General features: G+C 36.5%; 1 protein-coding gene across 1 annotated transcript; it reads left to right on the plus strand.

Annotated features, from left to right (window-relative positions):
* Positions 1-282: 282 nt before the first annotated feature.
* LOC18601493 (thyroid adenoma-associated-like protein) lies at positions 283-8,857 on the plus strand. The gene is made up of 4 exons (XM_018119968.2): positions 283-3,846; positions 4,098-4,366; positions 4,805-5,398; positions 6,133-8,857. Exons 1-4 carry the CDS (start codon positions 481-483, stop codon positions 8,567-8,569), a joined length of 6,666 nt encoding a protein of 2,221 aa, XP_017975457.1. The 5' UTR covers positions 283-480; the 3' UTR covers positions 8,570-8,857.
* Positions 8,858-17,005: the final 8,148 nt, after the last annotated feature.

The raw sequence follows: 17,005 nt of genomic DNA on the forward strand, positions 1-17,005 counted from the left end.
TCTCCTCTCTTAATTATAAATATATATATATATATTTATAAAACTTTTTTAACAGTGAATGTTTGACTCTTCATAAAACTTTATTAATAATGCCTAGGCTTCAGGGGTTATCCATTTATATGGATAATACTGCTTTATTAATTGAACCAAACATGCCACTAGAGAACAAAAAACACATTCGTGAGAAAAAAGACAAGGAAGTGCACCGAAAAAACAAGGAAGGCCGAAGGCTAGAATCTTGGTTTCGGCTCTTCAGTCTCCCAAATACAAGGCCCAATAAGAAACCTGGACCTACGTTTCTTCTTCATGCTCTAGCTTTACCCTACCTCGTTGCTGTAACAAAAACCAGCTAACTTAAAACGCCCCTAAACAAGCCGCCACTACCAACTCTCTCTCTCTGTGTGTCTCCCAAGAGACAGAAACCCTAGAAGTAAGTCCACCCCAAACCGCCAATTCAACCTCAAAAAAGGAGAAAAGAACATGTCAGCCAAGTGGAGAGCTATTCAACACCGCCACCGTTACACATACAACGCCGTCGTTTTCCCACCTTCCTTTATTGATTCCTTGAACCAGTCATCTCTTTCCGCCTCATCTCCTACCTTCTACACTGAGCTTCAACATCTCATCTCTTTAAACTCAACTTACTCCCAAGTTAATCATGTCAAAAAAGTGGCCTCTTCTTTCAATAAATTATTAGTAAAAGAAGGCGAAAAAAATGAGGGATTGGTTTCGACGGCAGCAGCTTTTTACTTGGAAGTTTTCTTTTTGGAAAATTCAATGCCCTTACATAGAACCCTTTTGTCAGTTGTGTCTAAAACCAAGGATGTTTTCCAGCCTGTAATTGGTGAGTGTTTCAGGGTACTTTGTAACGAGTATGGTAGGATGACTAATAAGAGGAATCGTTTTTCTGTGTCACGTGTGGTTTTATCTGTTATGGGAATGCCCAAGTTGGGGTTTTTAGTTGATGTGATTGAAGAATGTGCTGTTTTGGTTTGTTGGGACATTGTTTTGGGGTTGAAAAGTGTAGTTTTGGAGACGGAAGAGTGGGCTAGACCTTCTCCTATTGTTTTGGAGCAGTGTCAGGAGGCTTTGTCTTGCTTGTATTACTTGTTTCAGAAGTTTCCAGGCAAATTTAAGGACTTGGATACTGAAGATTCTAATGTGATGGAAATGGCTTTGGGGGTTTTGATAAGTGTGTTAAAATCAGTGGCATTTTCAAGGGACTGTTTTGTTGCGGCCGGTGTGAGTTTTTTTGCTGCTTTGCAAGTTTGTCTCAGTGATCAAGAGCTTGGTTTGTTCATCATTGAAGTTATATTTGATCAAATTGTTAGTAATTCTGGCACTAATAGTGAGGGTTCATTTAGTAATGTTATTAGCAAAGTTCCATATAAAGGAGATGTTTGTCTTGACATACGAAATCTCTCGGTGTTGAATAGGCTTTGTTTGATCAGAGGCATTCTTACTGCTGTTCCGAGAATGGTACTGAATACAAATTTTGTTGTATCTAGGGAAATTTTTAATGATTTTGAGTTTGTTGGAAATATTGTTAGTTCTTTGAAGACTATATTGTATGATGGGATTTTGCCTGAGCTATGTAATTACTGTGAGAACCCCACAGATAGCCATTTCAACTTTCATGCATTAACTGTGATGCAAATTTGTTTGCAACAGATTAAGACCTCTATGCTAGCTAACCTTACAAATGCATCTGAAGAGTATAATCCGTTACCGGAGGATATGGGGACTCGAATGCTGAGAATAATATGGAATAACTTGGAAGATCCTCTAAGTCAAACGGTCAAACAAGTTCATCTTATTTTTGATCTTTTCTTAGATATCCAGTCCTTGCTTTGTGGGACAGAGGGTAGTGAGAAAATAAAGTCCTTCCTACGAATGATTGCTTCAGGTCTTCTCCATTTAGGGTCACGTTGTAAGGGGAGATATGTTCCTTTAGCTTTGTTGACAAAGAGGTTTGGAGCAAAGACCATGCTGGATATGAGTCCTGACCTGCTATTTGAAATAGTACAGGCATACACTGATGATGACGTATGCTGTGCTGCCACGTCATTCTTGAAATGTTTCCTTGAATATTTGCGTGATGAGTGTTGGAGTAGTGATGGTGTTGAAAGAGGATATGCACTTTATAGAGGACATTATTTGCCACCCTTTTTGCATGGTCTTGCTTCTGGGATTTCAAAGCTTCGATCGAATTTGAACACATATGCTCTTCCGGTTTTACTAGAAGTGGATGTTGATGGTATTTTTCCTCTGCTTGCCTGTATCTCCATCGGGCCAAGTGGAGTGGAAAATGAACGCTTATATTCTGAGCTTGATTGCACAGATGTGGAACTACAAGTAGAACAGAAAGTGGCTGTTTTGGTCTCCTTGCTTAAGGTATCTCGCTCACTTGCTTTGATTGAAGGGGACATTGATTTTTGTGATGATTCTAAAACATCTGATACAGATGATATGCTGGAATCAAAAAGCTTTAATCTCTATGCACTTATCTGCATAAAGGGGATAAAAGTCAGGATCCTTGTTGGGTGGCTTGTATTGGCATTGACACACATTGATGAGTCACTTCGTGTAGATGCTGCAGAGTCTCTTTTCTTAAACCCCAAGACATCTAGTCTGCCTTCCCATTTAGAACTCTCTCTAATGAAAAAAGCTGTGCCATTGAACATGAGGTCTTCTTCAACAGGTTTTCAAATGAAATGGAGCAGCTTGTTTAGGAAGTTCTTTTCTCGTGTACGTACAGCCTTGGAGAGGCAAGTTAAGCAGGGCAGCTGGCAGCCTCGTGTGAACCATGAAAATAATGAGTTGTGTCTTTCAAAGGGAACTGAAGAAAGTGTAGTTAGTAGAGCACAGGAGCTATTTAATTTTATGAGGTGGTTGAGTTGTTTCCTGTTTTTCTCATGTTATCCTTCTGCTCCTTATAAGAGAAAAATAATGGCCATGGAACTTATACTGATCATGATCAATATTTGGTCTGTCATACCTTCTTCTCAAGAAAGCTCAGCTTCTATTTCTCCTGAGAGCTGTCTTTATCCTTACAGTGTAGGAATTACGTCACCTGACTCGACTTTCCTGTTAGTTGGATCCATAATTGATAGTTGGGATAGGCTGCGAGAGAGTTCTTTCCGCATATTGCTACATTTTCCCACTCCGCTTCCTGGCATTTCAAATGAAGGCATGGTACAGAAGGTAATTACATGGGCTAAGAAATTAGTTTGCAGTCCACGTGTGAGAGAGAGTGATGCTGGTGCTTTAACCTTACGGCTCATATTTAGAAAGTATGTTCTGGACCTTGGGTGGAGAGTCAGAGCTTCAGCTAATGTAGTTTGCTGCCATTCACAGTATACACTGTTAAATGGGGATTTTCTACAATGTGCATCTGCGCATCCTGTGATAGAATATGTACAATCACTTATTCATTGGTTGGATGTTGCTGTGGAGGAAGGAGAAAAGGATCTTGCTGAAGCTTGCAAAAATAGTTTTGTTCATGGTGTATTACTTACTCTACGATATACTTTTGAGGAACTGGATTGGAATTCTGATGCAGTCTTGTCTGGTACTTCAGAGATGAGACTTGCATTGGAGAAACTCTTGGAGCTGGTCGTGCGAATAACTTCATTGGCCCTATGGGTTGTTTCTGCGGATGCTTGGCACCTACCTGAGGATATGGATGAGATGGCTGATGGTGATGCTTTCTTGTTGGATGGTCCTGATGAGATGGATGTGCCTGTACCTTCAACAGAACAAGAAGACAAAAGCTCAAAATCAATTCGGGATGCAAGACCATCAGATCAGATTGTTATGGTTGGTTGCTGGCTGGCTATGAAAGAGGTAGAAGCTTGTTTTTTATTCTATTGCTGTGTATTTAGTGGTATGCTGTTGAAAATGATATACTCATGATTTCTGCTTATTGCTGAAATTAAGACAAAGAAATGAATTTATAGCTAGTATACAGTTGCTATATCGAACAACCCCGAAATGAAGGAAATCCTTGAGTAATTAGTATAACCCCAGATTTCTAGATTCTTGGTTAATATCAATTAAGTTCATAGTAGTAACAGTACAATTCTTCTTGTTTCCAGCTAAGTCTTCTTTTGGGGACCATTATAAGGAAAATTCCTTTGCCAAGTCACAGTTGTTCAGGTTCATTAGAATGTGGACACCCCTGTTCTGATTCTATTGATGCTTCGGTAACAGCGACTGGGGGAATGCTTGATCTAAACCAATTAGAGAAAATTGGGAACCATTTCATGGAAGTTCTTCTGAAGATGAAACATAATGGTGCCATTGATAAGACGAGAGCAGGTTTTACAGCCCTTTGCAATCGTCTACTCTGTTCAAATGACCCAATGTAAGTTTCCTCTTTTGTCTTCCTGAGCTAGTGCTGAATGATCTTAGTTCTCATCTTTGCCTTAGCAGACTGCGCAAATATTTTTGAAGTGCCAGCTAGCTTAGCTGGTGCAGAATCGTGGTTTACCCAAGATCTAGGATCAAAACTTGCCTTGTCATGGTAGTTGGGATTTAATGAAGGAGAGAGCTTATGCCTCTGCTTACTCTAGTTATTGATTTCTTTTTTTTTTTATTGAAAAAAATAGAAGAAAAAAGAGGGAGAGAGAGAGTGAGGAATGCTATATTTTTATTCAAGTATTTCAAAGAGTTTTACTTAATTAGTTCAGGCTTGTGTTACAAAATGACCTGCATTAGATATTTACCAGTCCAGTATTGGAACATTATTTGTAAGATAAAAGATATATGTTGTAAATCCATTTAATGGTGCCTTTCTTTGTAGGCTTTGTAAGCTGACAGAATCTTGGATGGAGCAGCTTATGGAGAGAACAATAGCAAAAGGGCAAACTGTTGATGATTTGCTAAGAAGAAGTGCAGGTATACCTGCTGCATTCACTGCTTTTTTCCTTTCAGAACCAGAAGGTGCTCCAAAGAAGCTCCTCCCACGAGCACTTAGGTGGCTTATAGATGTAGCAAATGGGTCTTTGCTGAGTCCATCTGAAGCCAATGCCACAAGTATCTCATGCCAGATTTCATCAACAAAGTCGGGCCAAGAGACTGATTCGGCACTGATACCTGAGATGATTGCAACTGATAAAACCTCAAAAATCAGAGATGAAGGTGTTGTTGCAACAGTGCATACATTTAACATCCTTAGAGCTGCTTTCAATGACACTAACCTTGCTTCTGATACATCTGGTTTTGCTGCTGAGGCTTTGGTTGTTTCAATTCGTTCTTTCTCTTCACCATACTGGGAGGTTCGGAACAGTGCTTGTCTAGCATACACTTCTTTGGTACGTCGAATGATTGGGTTCCATAATGTTCATAAACGAGAATCTGCACGACGTGCATTAACTGGGCTTGAATTTTTTCATAGGTACAAGTTCTTTCATTAACCATCTCTTACATTTTGCGTATTTCATACATGGATAACTATGTGAGCCTCCTATAAAGTTTAAAACTATTATGCTGAAGCTAGAATTATGTTTTACCCACAAGTTAGTAGAAGTCAAGTCCTTCACAGAGTTAGTAAATTAATATTCTGAGCAGTGAAGGGTGGCATTTTCTGATTTAGTAAGGGAGGGGGTGGAACAAGGATGGAAAGTATTTACTGGTTCTGTTTGTGGGTAAATTCATGCAGTAAAATATATTTTTTGAATAATCAAGTCATAATAGTAATTTGCAAGACCTGGTTGTCTTCATTTTATGACCTTTTCTTTGATGGCAAAAAAGTCGATTACCAATTTTATAATTGCAAATTTTGCATATTTGTTGACATAGAACGGTAGATTGACAAGATTCTTTTAATGTTCATTTTTCCTGTTGTTTTATTGCATTTTATTTTTTATCCCTTAAGGTAGCACATTCTTCAAATGTAGGAATTATAGAACTTGTGTATTTAATTCATGGTGCTGATTAGACTTGTGAGCTTAGAATCTGGTTTGCGAGGGAGTGATGGTTGGAGCCCTGATTTAGAGACAGCATATGACTTATAATCTGGGTTCACTAGCCTTTGCTGGCTTATCATTATTTGTTATGATTACTATTTGTGCACAATCAATGCAATAATATATTTTATTGACTAACTATTGTTTAAATCTTATACCGAAGGTATCCTTCGCTGCATCCATTCCTGTCCAATGAACTGAAAGTTGCAACTGAGTTTTTTGGTGATGCTTTGTCTGGACAATCAGAATCCAACCTGGCAAAAGTTGTGCACCCAAGCTTATGCCCCATGCTGATTCTTTTGTCCAGGCTCAAGCCTTCAACGATTGCAAGTGAGACTGGTGATGACCTTGATCCTTTCCTTTTCATGCCATTCATTAGGAAGTGCTCAACCCAAAGCAATTTACAAGTTCGTGTTCTAGCATCTCGAGCTTTAACAGGACTGGTATCTAATGAGAAATTGCCAACTGTTCTCCTTGATATTTCTGTTGAATTGTCCCATTTAGAGAACCAAATTACAGCAGGTTCTGCAGCACCCATCTCATTACATCCAGCCAATGGAGCCCACCATGCTTCCTTCAATTTAATTCATGGACTTCTGTTGCAATTAAGCTCTCTTCTTGATATAAATTGTAGAAATCTGGCTGATTTCTCAAGGAAAGATCAGATTCTTGATGACTTGATGAAAGTTCTTGCAATGCGATCATGGATTGCTAGCCCCAAAAAATGCCCTTGCCCCATCCTCAATTACTCTTTCCTGCAAGTGCTGGATCACATGCTTAGTGTTGCAAGCTCATGTCACATGAGCACAAATTTGTTTGCCATTCGAAACCTACTTTTGGAGTTATCTACAGAATGCTTAGATGTAGAAGCTTCTTACGGGCTGCCATTTTATGATCCAACAATAGCCGAACTTCGTCAACAAGCAGCAGCATCTTATTTTTGTTGTCTCTTTCAAACATCTGATGAAGTTGGCGAAGAAGTTTTCCAAATTCCACAAAGATCTCCCCCGGATTCAATGTTGTTACAAATCCCTGAAGTGGAGAATTCTGGATTTTTGGAAAGGTTGGTTCGCTCTTTGTCAGATTTATCATATGAAGTTCGACTAGTAACTTTAAAGTGGCTGCTTAAGTTCCTGAAGTCTAGTGAGTCTGGCAGTGAGATAAATTATCTGTCTAGCAGCCAGACCAGAATTATTAAGAACTGGAATAAAGCTAACCTTCAGGCTACACTGATGAAGCTCTTGGAAGTGGAGAAGAATCATAGATGTACATATTACATCCTGAAGATTATCTTCACTTGGAACTTTCTTAAGTTTCAGGAACTATGTCAAGAAAAGAGTGATGAAACACTTTATGTTGGTGCATTGGATTGTGACTCCGTATTTCAGCTTTGGGATAGACTGATATCCATGTACAAGCTTACACGACACGCTAAAACACGAGAAACACTGGTCTGTTGCCTGGCAATATGTGTAAAGCACTTTGCAAGGCTATTTAGTAGTTTTATTTTAACTGATAAGGGGCAGAAAACTACTAAATGTAATGAATCTGATCAGACAGATAGATCAGCTTGCTTTTGTGAATGCATTACCTTTTTTCTTAAAGTAATTAAGCAACATAGTTCCTCATCTGAGCCAGTAAACATGCGCAGGGCAGCAACAGAATCTATTTTAGCATCTGGCTTATTGGAACAAGCTGAGGTAATTGCTTCTTCTGTGTTCAACCAGCAAGTTTCTTCTAAAAATTCATTTTCCTATTTTGAACTGCAAAATGCTGTTGATAAATATGCACATCAAATACTGGAGATGTGGTTCACATGTATCAAGCTGCTTGAGGATGAAGATGATGGAATTAGACTAAGGCTTGCCACAGACATCCAGAAGTGTCTTTCCCCCAGAAGCTCTGGAACAAAGTCTGACACTTGTGGGGCACCAACACAAGTGGAAAAAGTTATTGAACTGAGTTTTGACCATCTGTCTTCCATCTTTGGCCACTGGATTGTATACTTTGATTATCTTCTGCGATGGGTGCTAGATGCAGCAAACTATGTAATATCCAAAGGTGATCTTGTGAGACGGGTTTTTGACAAGGAAATTGATAATCATCATGAAGAGAAGCTGTTGATTAGTCAAATATGTTGTTCCCACTTGGAGAAGCTTCCAATTACAAAATCTTGGGAAGGTGAATTGTTGAATAAAGAAGAGGTCATGAATTATCTACTTGATTGGAGAATGAGATTTTACCATCAGTTGATGTCATTTGCTAAGGACCATATTGGAAAACTGGGAGTTGACTGGATAGGTGGTGTAGGTAACCATAAGGATGCATTTTTACCAATATATGCAAATTTGCTTGGATTTTATGTCCTCTCAAACTGCATTTTCAATTTGGAGGCCAAGGATGGTATGCCTCTACTATCTGATATTGTGGAACTGGGAAATGCTATTGATCCATTTCTTAGGAACCCATTGATCTCTAACCTGTATTTGTTAATAGTTAGATCACATGAGAAGAAGTTCAGCACAACTACCGACTGCTTAAACACCAGGTTCAGAGATGATAGTTGGTATGATTTTGATCCTTACTTTCTTCTTGGATAAGATTGTACTTGTACAATAGCATCATAGATTATAACAGTGATTTAAGGATGTCTTGAGAACTTTTGAGGCAAGGATAGAAAAAAAATTTCACCATTATTGTATTATACTACCTAGCACTGCTACATTCTTTCAAAATATCAGTTTGTATAGTCTAAGGCCTGAAGGCCTGTATGAGAATATCTAAAGTTCTACCTTCAAGTTTGCCCTTCTGCTTGTGATTGCTCCTTTTGTTGTCATTGACAATTGTAAGCCACCGTTTAATTTTTTGAGACAGCGATTGGATGGCAAGATGTTGTCTCTTAAACAGCCCGCAGTTGGTTTCATGGTTTGTCTTTACAAGGGCTTTTTTTTGTCGTGTCTAATCTCACATGGTTGGTTTAGGATGTCTTGCAGAATGGTGCATATGAAATGGGAGGCATGGATTTGTGAGCCAAACTTTCAATAGAAAAGGGCAAACGACATTTAGCCAGGATGAATGAAGCTTTGAGACAAAACTGTTGAAGTATAATGAGCTCAAAGCAAATTTGGGGGAATAACTTTCATACAATTCAAAGTTTTGGGTCATTTCGTTAAATTTGGCACTCCCTCTTTACATCGAGAAAGATATATGAAATTTTATGTGGAAGTTTGAGATCGCTTTACCCATTAATAAGAACTTGCATGTTCTAGTACACTGCAGATAGGAAAAGTTCAATTGGCCAATGGATAAATGCCCCAACACTTGGTTAAGGTAGGGATTCTTGAATTGGAAGAACAGCATCCAGAACCTCCATGCTAAGTGGAGCCAACCGAACGAGCCTTATTACAGAACCTCCATGTGTTTTTTACTTTGAAATATGCCGAGAGAAGAAGGCTGACGGGTTTCTCACTTAACCAATTGCCTCTTACCACTTACATGTCAAATTAATATTAATGATCAAAAGACAGATTGTTGGGTATGGTAGTTTAAATTTATGAAGTTTGATAATGTGCAAGGTGAACGCAGATTTATCCTCGTCAAAACAGACTGTACCAAGGCCTAAGACGTAAAATGGCTCAACTGATGAGAGACTGGAAAAATGAACATGGCAGCAATGCATTACTTGCTTCCATGAAGAACCATAAAAATTGCCCCTAAAATTGCCTTCAACAGCCCATGATCATAAAACCAAGACATGAAGTTCATTTCTCTGCCTCATTTTGATCATCAACCCGATTGTCCTTATGGTCACTTTCTCCCTCTTCGTCATTGTTCATGTCAATATATCACCACTTTCTCCTGATAACAAGAATTATTCAAAAGTATATGGAATAGCATATACATTATCATTTATGAAAGTGTAATCCGTTTATAATCATAGATGGAAGCAGCATCTTCTACACAGAAGCTCTCTTAGAACATACAAGGTAAACAACCAGATTGGATCTATCCGGTGTGCAGCCATTAATGACATAAACCATCTAAAAGGTAACATTGGGGCAGTGAGGGAGAAAAAGCAAAGAAAACTAACGACATCCCAAGTAAGCATGGTGTGCCAGAGGCTAGATGAGTTAATCCTAGGGGACCAGAAGACTTTGGTGCTCTGGCAGGCTCATTCTGCTTAAACCTTCCAGAGGTTCATAGACCATGAGATCAACACATTCAAGTGAATACATTAGAAAACTAAATAGCAGTAGAACTTCCCACCAAAGTATACTGCATGCTTGCAATGTGTATTTGACGGCATGTTTGGATTAAAAAAAAATAATAAGAAAATAGATTTGTGAAGCTATGCAGCAAAATTACCCACGAGAAAACCGAACATAAGCAGCTTTTCATTTGATTTGATTTTTGTACCGAGTTATTTTTGCCGTTCCTTCGTTCAAGGATGCATAGCTCTTTTCCAGCTTTTATTTTCATAATTAGGATTTTCGTTGAAATGCTGAAAGAAAAGAGAAAACAATTATTAGAAACAAGTTGTTGCACACTAACTGAGTGCAAAACACAGCATCTTAATCAAAAAAACAAAAAAAAAAAAAAGCTAGAAAAACGTTTCGCTATCATTCAAAAGAAGCGATATGATAAGCATTGCTTGGAGACTAACTGAATATCAGAGTTGCAAGGGCAAAATTCTCTAGAAAATTGCTATATCTTTTGTTTCAATTTTTTTATCTTTTTGAATAGCAGCGTTTGTTACACTTATAACAGTAACTACTGATAAATAAACAGTAACTACTCAATTAATAAACAGTAGCTACTCCATTAGCAAACAACAGTCATAGTAACCCTAATAGCAACTATGGTAAAAACATAAATTAACTAAATAAATTTATCCTTAATACTTCCCTTCAAAATGAGTATAAATTAGAGTGTAACCGGTGCAATACATTAGGGCAAGACTGGTAATTTTTGGACAAATTGAAGTTGGTATTGGTAGCTGTGGTACTTAAGGGACATGTAAATAGTGTCATTTGATATTAACTATATGCATAGCATCTCAGCATTTGGCTCATTGATTGATGCATTATCCCTTATAAAAATAAAAAAAACTATATGCATAGCATTTTACTCCAGTAGTGTATTAAGTGAGAGATGCTCAGTTACAAAAAATTTGATATCTGAATTCAAGGCTAAGTAGCTATTGAATTTGATGGAATTAATGTTAACATTACAAAATATATCAAAAGATATTGGCAGAGTTATCAATTGCTGCGTATGTGGTGTTACCGTGATTGCAGTACTACACTTGCTAAAAATTTGAAAGGAAGTTTCTGTGTACTTGTGAGAGTTTCTTCATGGCAATTCCTTGATGAGCAAAAGTCAACAAAAGGTATTTGATCAAGTGACCTGGGTGGTTAGCGTGGGTTCTTTGATGTTGCGCTATATTGGAATGGAACAGTAAGTTTTGCAAGTATTTTTACGTAAAAAAAAAGTATTGTTGTGGTTGAGAATTTACATACTTGAATTTAGTTTTTTGGGCTGGTTATCCTTTGGATGCAGTTGAAACTGTTGATTTGTCTGGGGTTGATTCTGGGAATAGTTCTCTTGCAACTTGGATATCCAGTGGTGCTAAAAGGGCTCTTGTTCAGATTGAGATAGAGTTGCAGTCAATGAAGCGGGAGCAAATGAAGTGGCAGTAACTTCCATTTTGTATCTCATTGTAGTCAAATAGTTTGAAATTGATGATTCCTGTTTTGATGGCTTTTGAGGTTTAGTCTTATAATGAAATTCCTTGTTTGGTGTATGAGTGCCTTTATAGGATCTATAAGAGTCCTAGTTGTCAATGGTGGTGACTGCTGCAAGTTTGCTAATCGTTGCTCTCACAAACTTTTTTGCTAGTTTACCAAATGCAACAAATTGCATTTAGCTTGTGCCGTCTTCAATCCCCGTCCGTTTGTATGCAGCATCTAAAAGAACACAAAAGTTTATGTTGTCCAGTATCAGTTATTCACTAATAAATATCTAATGAAACAATCCATGAAACCCTCGAATAACTTAAACAATCAATCAAATCTTTTTAAATCATCCTTTTTCAGCTTGATGTCTATGTTTAGAGTCTTTGTTACTTAGCTTAGTATTACACAATTGTCCTACAAAAACTGTATTCAATTTCTATAAGAAATAGTTATAATTCTTTATGCATTTTCCTTTGAGTTCAATTAGCAAAACAACAAAAACAAACAATACACCGCCAACCATGTTCTGGATACCGTCAAGGGACACTAACAGGATTTTACTAAAACAACAAAAACAAATAATACCATGCTAACAATGTCTCAGGCAGCCTCGGAGAAATGATAGTATTTTAGTAAAACAACAAATCCAATGAAAAAAATTCCCAATCATGCCCGAGAACAGTGGGAAATTTATACATATAAGAGAAACAAATGAAATAGTGCCACCCATGTCCGAAACAGGTATGAAGTCTCAACCTGGCTTGGGGTTAAGAAATTAAAATGTGCTGTAAATTATACTGTGCCAACGATGAATGTTCACAAATGGAAGCAAAGCATATAGGAAAATTTGCAGAATAATATGCAGCCATTGGCATCAAATATCATATCGAGGTAAAAGGATGTTAAGAGGAATGATACGGATGAATTTTTTTTTTTTTTTTGTATATTTGGTCAGTTGAAATATTTACAAAAACTTACGTGAGCAGCAGTGTTTCTTTGTCATGATGTGTGCACCAGTATTTGCCAGCACAAAATCTCAAAATCACTCCACATTCATTGCAAGCGTTATGAAATCATCCGTTTGAAGAGTCGATATCAACAAGCCTTGCTTCCACGTAGAATTTGGTAATCTATAGTGTAAACAATATATTAATATATTTGTCCAAAATTATATGGTGTAATTTTTTTTTTTTAGAGTTTTTTCCTTGAATCTTTGACAAATCCGCATCAATGATTTCAACAATTGTTGAATCTGGTATTTGCTCAACATCATTAGCAGAATGATGTGGATGGATGTGCATGTTAATTACTTTACAGTAAATGGCCCTTTTGATACCCTCAATATATTTATGTAAATATTAGTTGATGAAAATTTCTAATTATCTAATTGTCATATTTAAACATATTACCTGGCTTTGAATTCAATTATTTCTAGTGTGTTCAAATTGTCATACAGTTTTGTCGTTGAACATGAGGTCAGGTAAATAACATGTGGAACGATATTGTCAAGCTATACGTTTATGTTGAATTGGGCTCATCGTTTCATATGGTAACCGATTTTCTTCTATTTTTGTTGTTTTGTCTACATATAAAATGACTTTTAGATTGTTTCCATTGTTAGCAAGAAAGAGAATAAAAAATTCACATATGTTTTAGTGAAACATAAAAAGCTGTTTTGATAAAGGTACTGTTGTTGTTGTTGTGCATCTCAAGTCATTAATTTCAAAGCTCCAATGAAATCTGGTAAGTAAAGTAGATTAGCTTCTGGTCAGCCTTAAAATAAGCAATCTGTAGCTTGAGGATCAACCCCTAGCAAGTGATAGGTCGATCTTTTCTTCACCGGAAACTTAAGACTACATTTTGTTTTAAACTAAGGATCGAGCTTCAGTCATAGATAGGTCGATCCCCAGCCGACTAGAACCTAAATTTAACATTCTGAAATCATCAGGATCAACCCCCAACATCAGAGAGGGCGATTCTTACTTCATTAAACACTTCGGCAGATTCTGTTAAAAAGAGATCAACCCCTAACTCAGCAAAGGTCAATCCTGGACCCCCAAATCCGTGAGTTTGGGTATTTAAGTGAACCTTACTGATTTGAGGATGCCATGTTCAATGTATCTGTTTTGCATTATATATGTATATTTATTTCGAAACTAGTTTTTTCACTTTTTTTTTTTTGACACTTACTCACTGAGTTTGTGAAACTTACTCCAATTAATTGATTGATGCAAATAAATAACTTTTGGGGATTTTGTAATGGAATTGAGTAGTTTGCGTCTGTTCCGTAGGCTGATTTCGGTATTTGGTAGGCAATCTTTGATCTGTCACGCCTACTCCGCTGATTTCAGTCTTAGATAACTTTTGGTTCTATTGGCCACCATGTTGCCTGTTAATTTTGTTGGCTTACTTTGTAAGGGATGAGACACATTGAGTTGGTTTTCTGTATTTAGTACTTGTTTCCGTTCGGTTTTAGCACGAAAAGGCGCAATGTGTTTAAAAGTGTTTTGAACATTATGAATATCTATAGATTTCAACGAATTGGTTAAGTTTATAAGTTTGAAAATTTTGCGTTAACTGTCTTTCTAAATATTTTTGTTTTTGAAGCTTACTCGAATCTCGCAGGTTAAACCTCCTGAATCTCGGTGTCGGTCATGACTCTTGGATTAAGGTCGTGACACATGTATAGTTCAAGCTGGTATTAACTTAACAGAGTAGGTGTTGCCTCCCAATACAACCAAGAAATATGCAACAATTACGTTCATTTTCATTTTTGTTAGCTGTAAACAGGGAAGCAATGGATTTGCTGCAGGGATGGAAGAAGCCCTGGATGCCCTTCGATCGGTGTTACCCAAATTGGGCTACTTTAAGGTTTGGGTGAATGTGTTTCGCCTGAGAATCAGCCTACTGTCGTTAAAGCCAATCTTGTTTCTAAGATTTCTGAGACAAAAGGGAAGCCAAACTAGTTTCTAAGATTGTTGAGAAAAAAAGGGGAGTTTGCTGTTTAACATAAAACGTTTATTTTCTCTACTTATGTTACATGGAAAAATTTTATTGGTGGGATGGAGAGACCGTACATATTTTGGGATAGAAATTTTTTGTTCTGCCATGACATGGTATCTCGAAAGTAAAAAAAGAGGGTTTATGGCCAAAAGAAAAAGCAACCAACACCAATGCTTTTTCACCAAATTGACAAATGGATCCCAAAATGGTTACCAAAATTTTATAATCACCCAAAATTATATGAGACCAGTCTAACACTTGATAACTCTATGATATAGAGTTATTTTATCACATATTGATTATAAAAAAAAAAACTAAATTCTTGTATTTTCAAATTTATTTAAGGTAGTTTTTATATTTTCCTTTATTTAGTTTAATGTCTTTGAATTATTTTTAGTTTGAGTAATTTGAGTTCATTTTGATATCAATAATCTTAATTTGAGAAATTTCTGATTTAGTCTCGATTTTGAAGGTTTTCAAGTGTAAAGAACTTCATAGAAGTGAAATATGCAAGATGATTAGGTATAGAATTTGCTAAACATGTTGCGGTATTTTTACCATAACTTTCTCTACAGAACACCAAATGAGGTGATTCATAGACCACTAGAAAGCTAAGAGGAAGGGCTACAACTTTTCTGTTTATCACTTTGCTCAGATCGGAGTGTAAGGTGGTCAAAATTCATGTAAAAAAGAGAATACTGCACCAAGAGAGCAACACAAGGCAAAATATTTGAGGGCCGTGGCTCTCAGGGCTTGTTTCCATAAAAAACTTTTGACGAAAAATTGGAACTTAGGTTAACTTGTGCTTATTTAAGCAATTTTTTCGAAAGAATTTTAGGGAGGGAACAGCACTAGCTTTTCTCGAGATTTTGAGTTAAGAATCAAGTAAGAAAACAAGAACAATTAAGAGAGATTTGAACCACAAAGCTTCAACATTAGTTTCTTCCTCTATTTTGTGTTATTCTTTTTTTCTTTGACTTAAATTTATGGCTAAATTTCTTTAGACAATGTTTTCTTTAGATATCATGAACTAATTTATTTTTCTAAGATTATGGTGGATTTCAACATGTAGTTTCAATATTAGTTTCTCTTTTATTTATCATGAATAAGTATGGTTTTGCTTATTCAAATCTACTCTTAAAGCTTTTAATTGCTTGATTAACAATTAACTGATTTGTAAATCTAATTGAAACTCGACAGAGAGATTTTAGATTGGACTAAAATTTGAATAGTGTATGTTTACGTAACTTACGTGATCTGGTTGACGATTTGGGTAGATATACGTCAATTGCCATACATAGCCAAATTATAACACTAACTTAATGAACTTAATTTAATTGACTATTATACATAGCTTTGGATTCTAGGTTAGTAAAACCACCCAAGAATATAAACAATTAGAGAAGTTAGTATCAAATGAAGTGTTGAATGAATAAATAATCCTAGGTCTTTAGTCTATTGTCTTTTTCAAGTAAATTTAATTTATGTTAGTTAATTTAGTGAATATTTTAATTTCCTTTTATTAATTTTTTTACAAATTTTCGGTTACTTAAATAAGATTGGTTTGTTATAAAATTTTAGTACTTAGTAAAAATTTAAGAAAAAATCCATGTGGGAACGATAGTGTGCACTTACGTGAAAATTTAACGAGAAGTTTTTTGCACCGTTTTTGGGGATTTTGTTTTTTTTATTATTTGCTAATATTAAAATTTCACATATTAGTCTTAATTTAAGTTTTACTTTTTTTATTTGCAAGTTCTTTTCGTCGTTGTATGAGAACAGTAAAAAGCTTGGAGGTTATTATTTTTGATACAGAAATTGAGAGAACATTCCACAAACTTCGATGAGAAAATCAACAAGGTTTTGCTCTAACAAATACAATGGCTGATCGACAAGATGAACAACAAATCCAAGAGTGAATAGTAGCTGAAAATCTTGGCTTAAGGGATTATGTTGTCCCATTGGTGCAAAGATTCCATCAAGCACACAAAAGCCGACTATTCAAGCCAACAATTTCAAGATCAAGCCGCCATCATCACCATGATTCAAACTTCAGTCCAGTTGAGGGGTCTACCAAATGATGATCCAAATGGCCATCTATTAAACTTTTTGGAGATATGTGATACTTTCAAACACAATAGTGTCACAGATGATGCAATTCATTTGAGGCCTTGTCCTTTCTCATTGAGAGATAAAGTTAAAGCATGGTTGAATGCACACCCCACTAACTTAATAACAACATGGGATGGTCTTGCTTAAAAGTTCCTTACTAAGTTCTTTCCTCTGACTAAGATAGCG

The sequence above is a fragment of the Theobroma cacao genome, chromosome 4, assembly GCF_053813885.1.
Source record: "Theobroma cacao isolate CCN51 chromosome 4, ASM5381388v1, whole genome shotgun sequence".
Taxonomy (NCBI): Eukaryota; Viridiplantae; Streptophyta; class Magnoliopsida; order Malvales; family Malvaceae; genus Theobroma; species Theobroma cacao.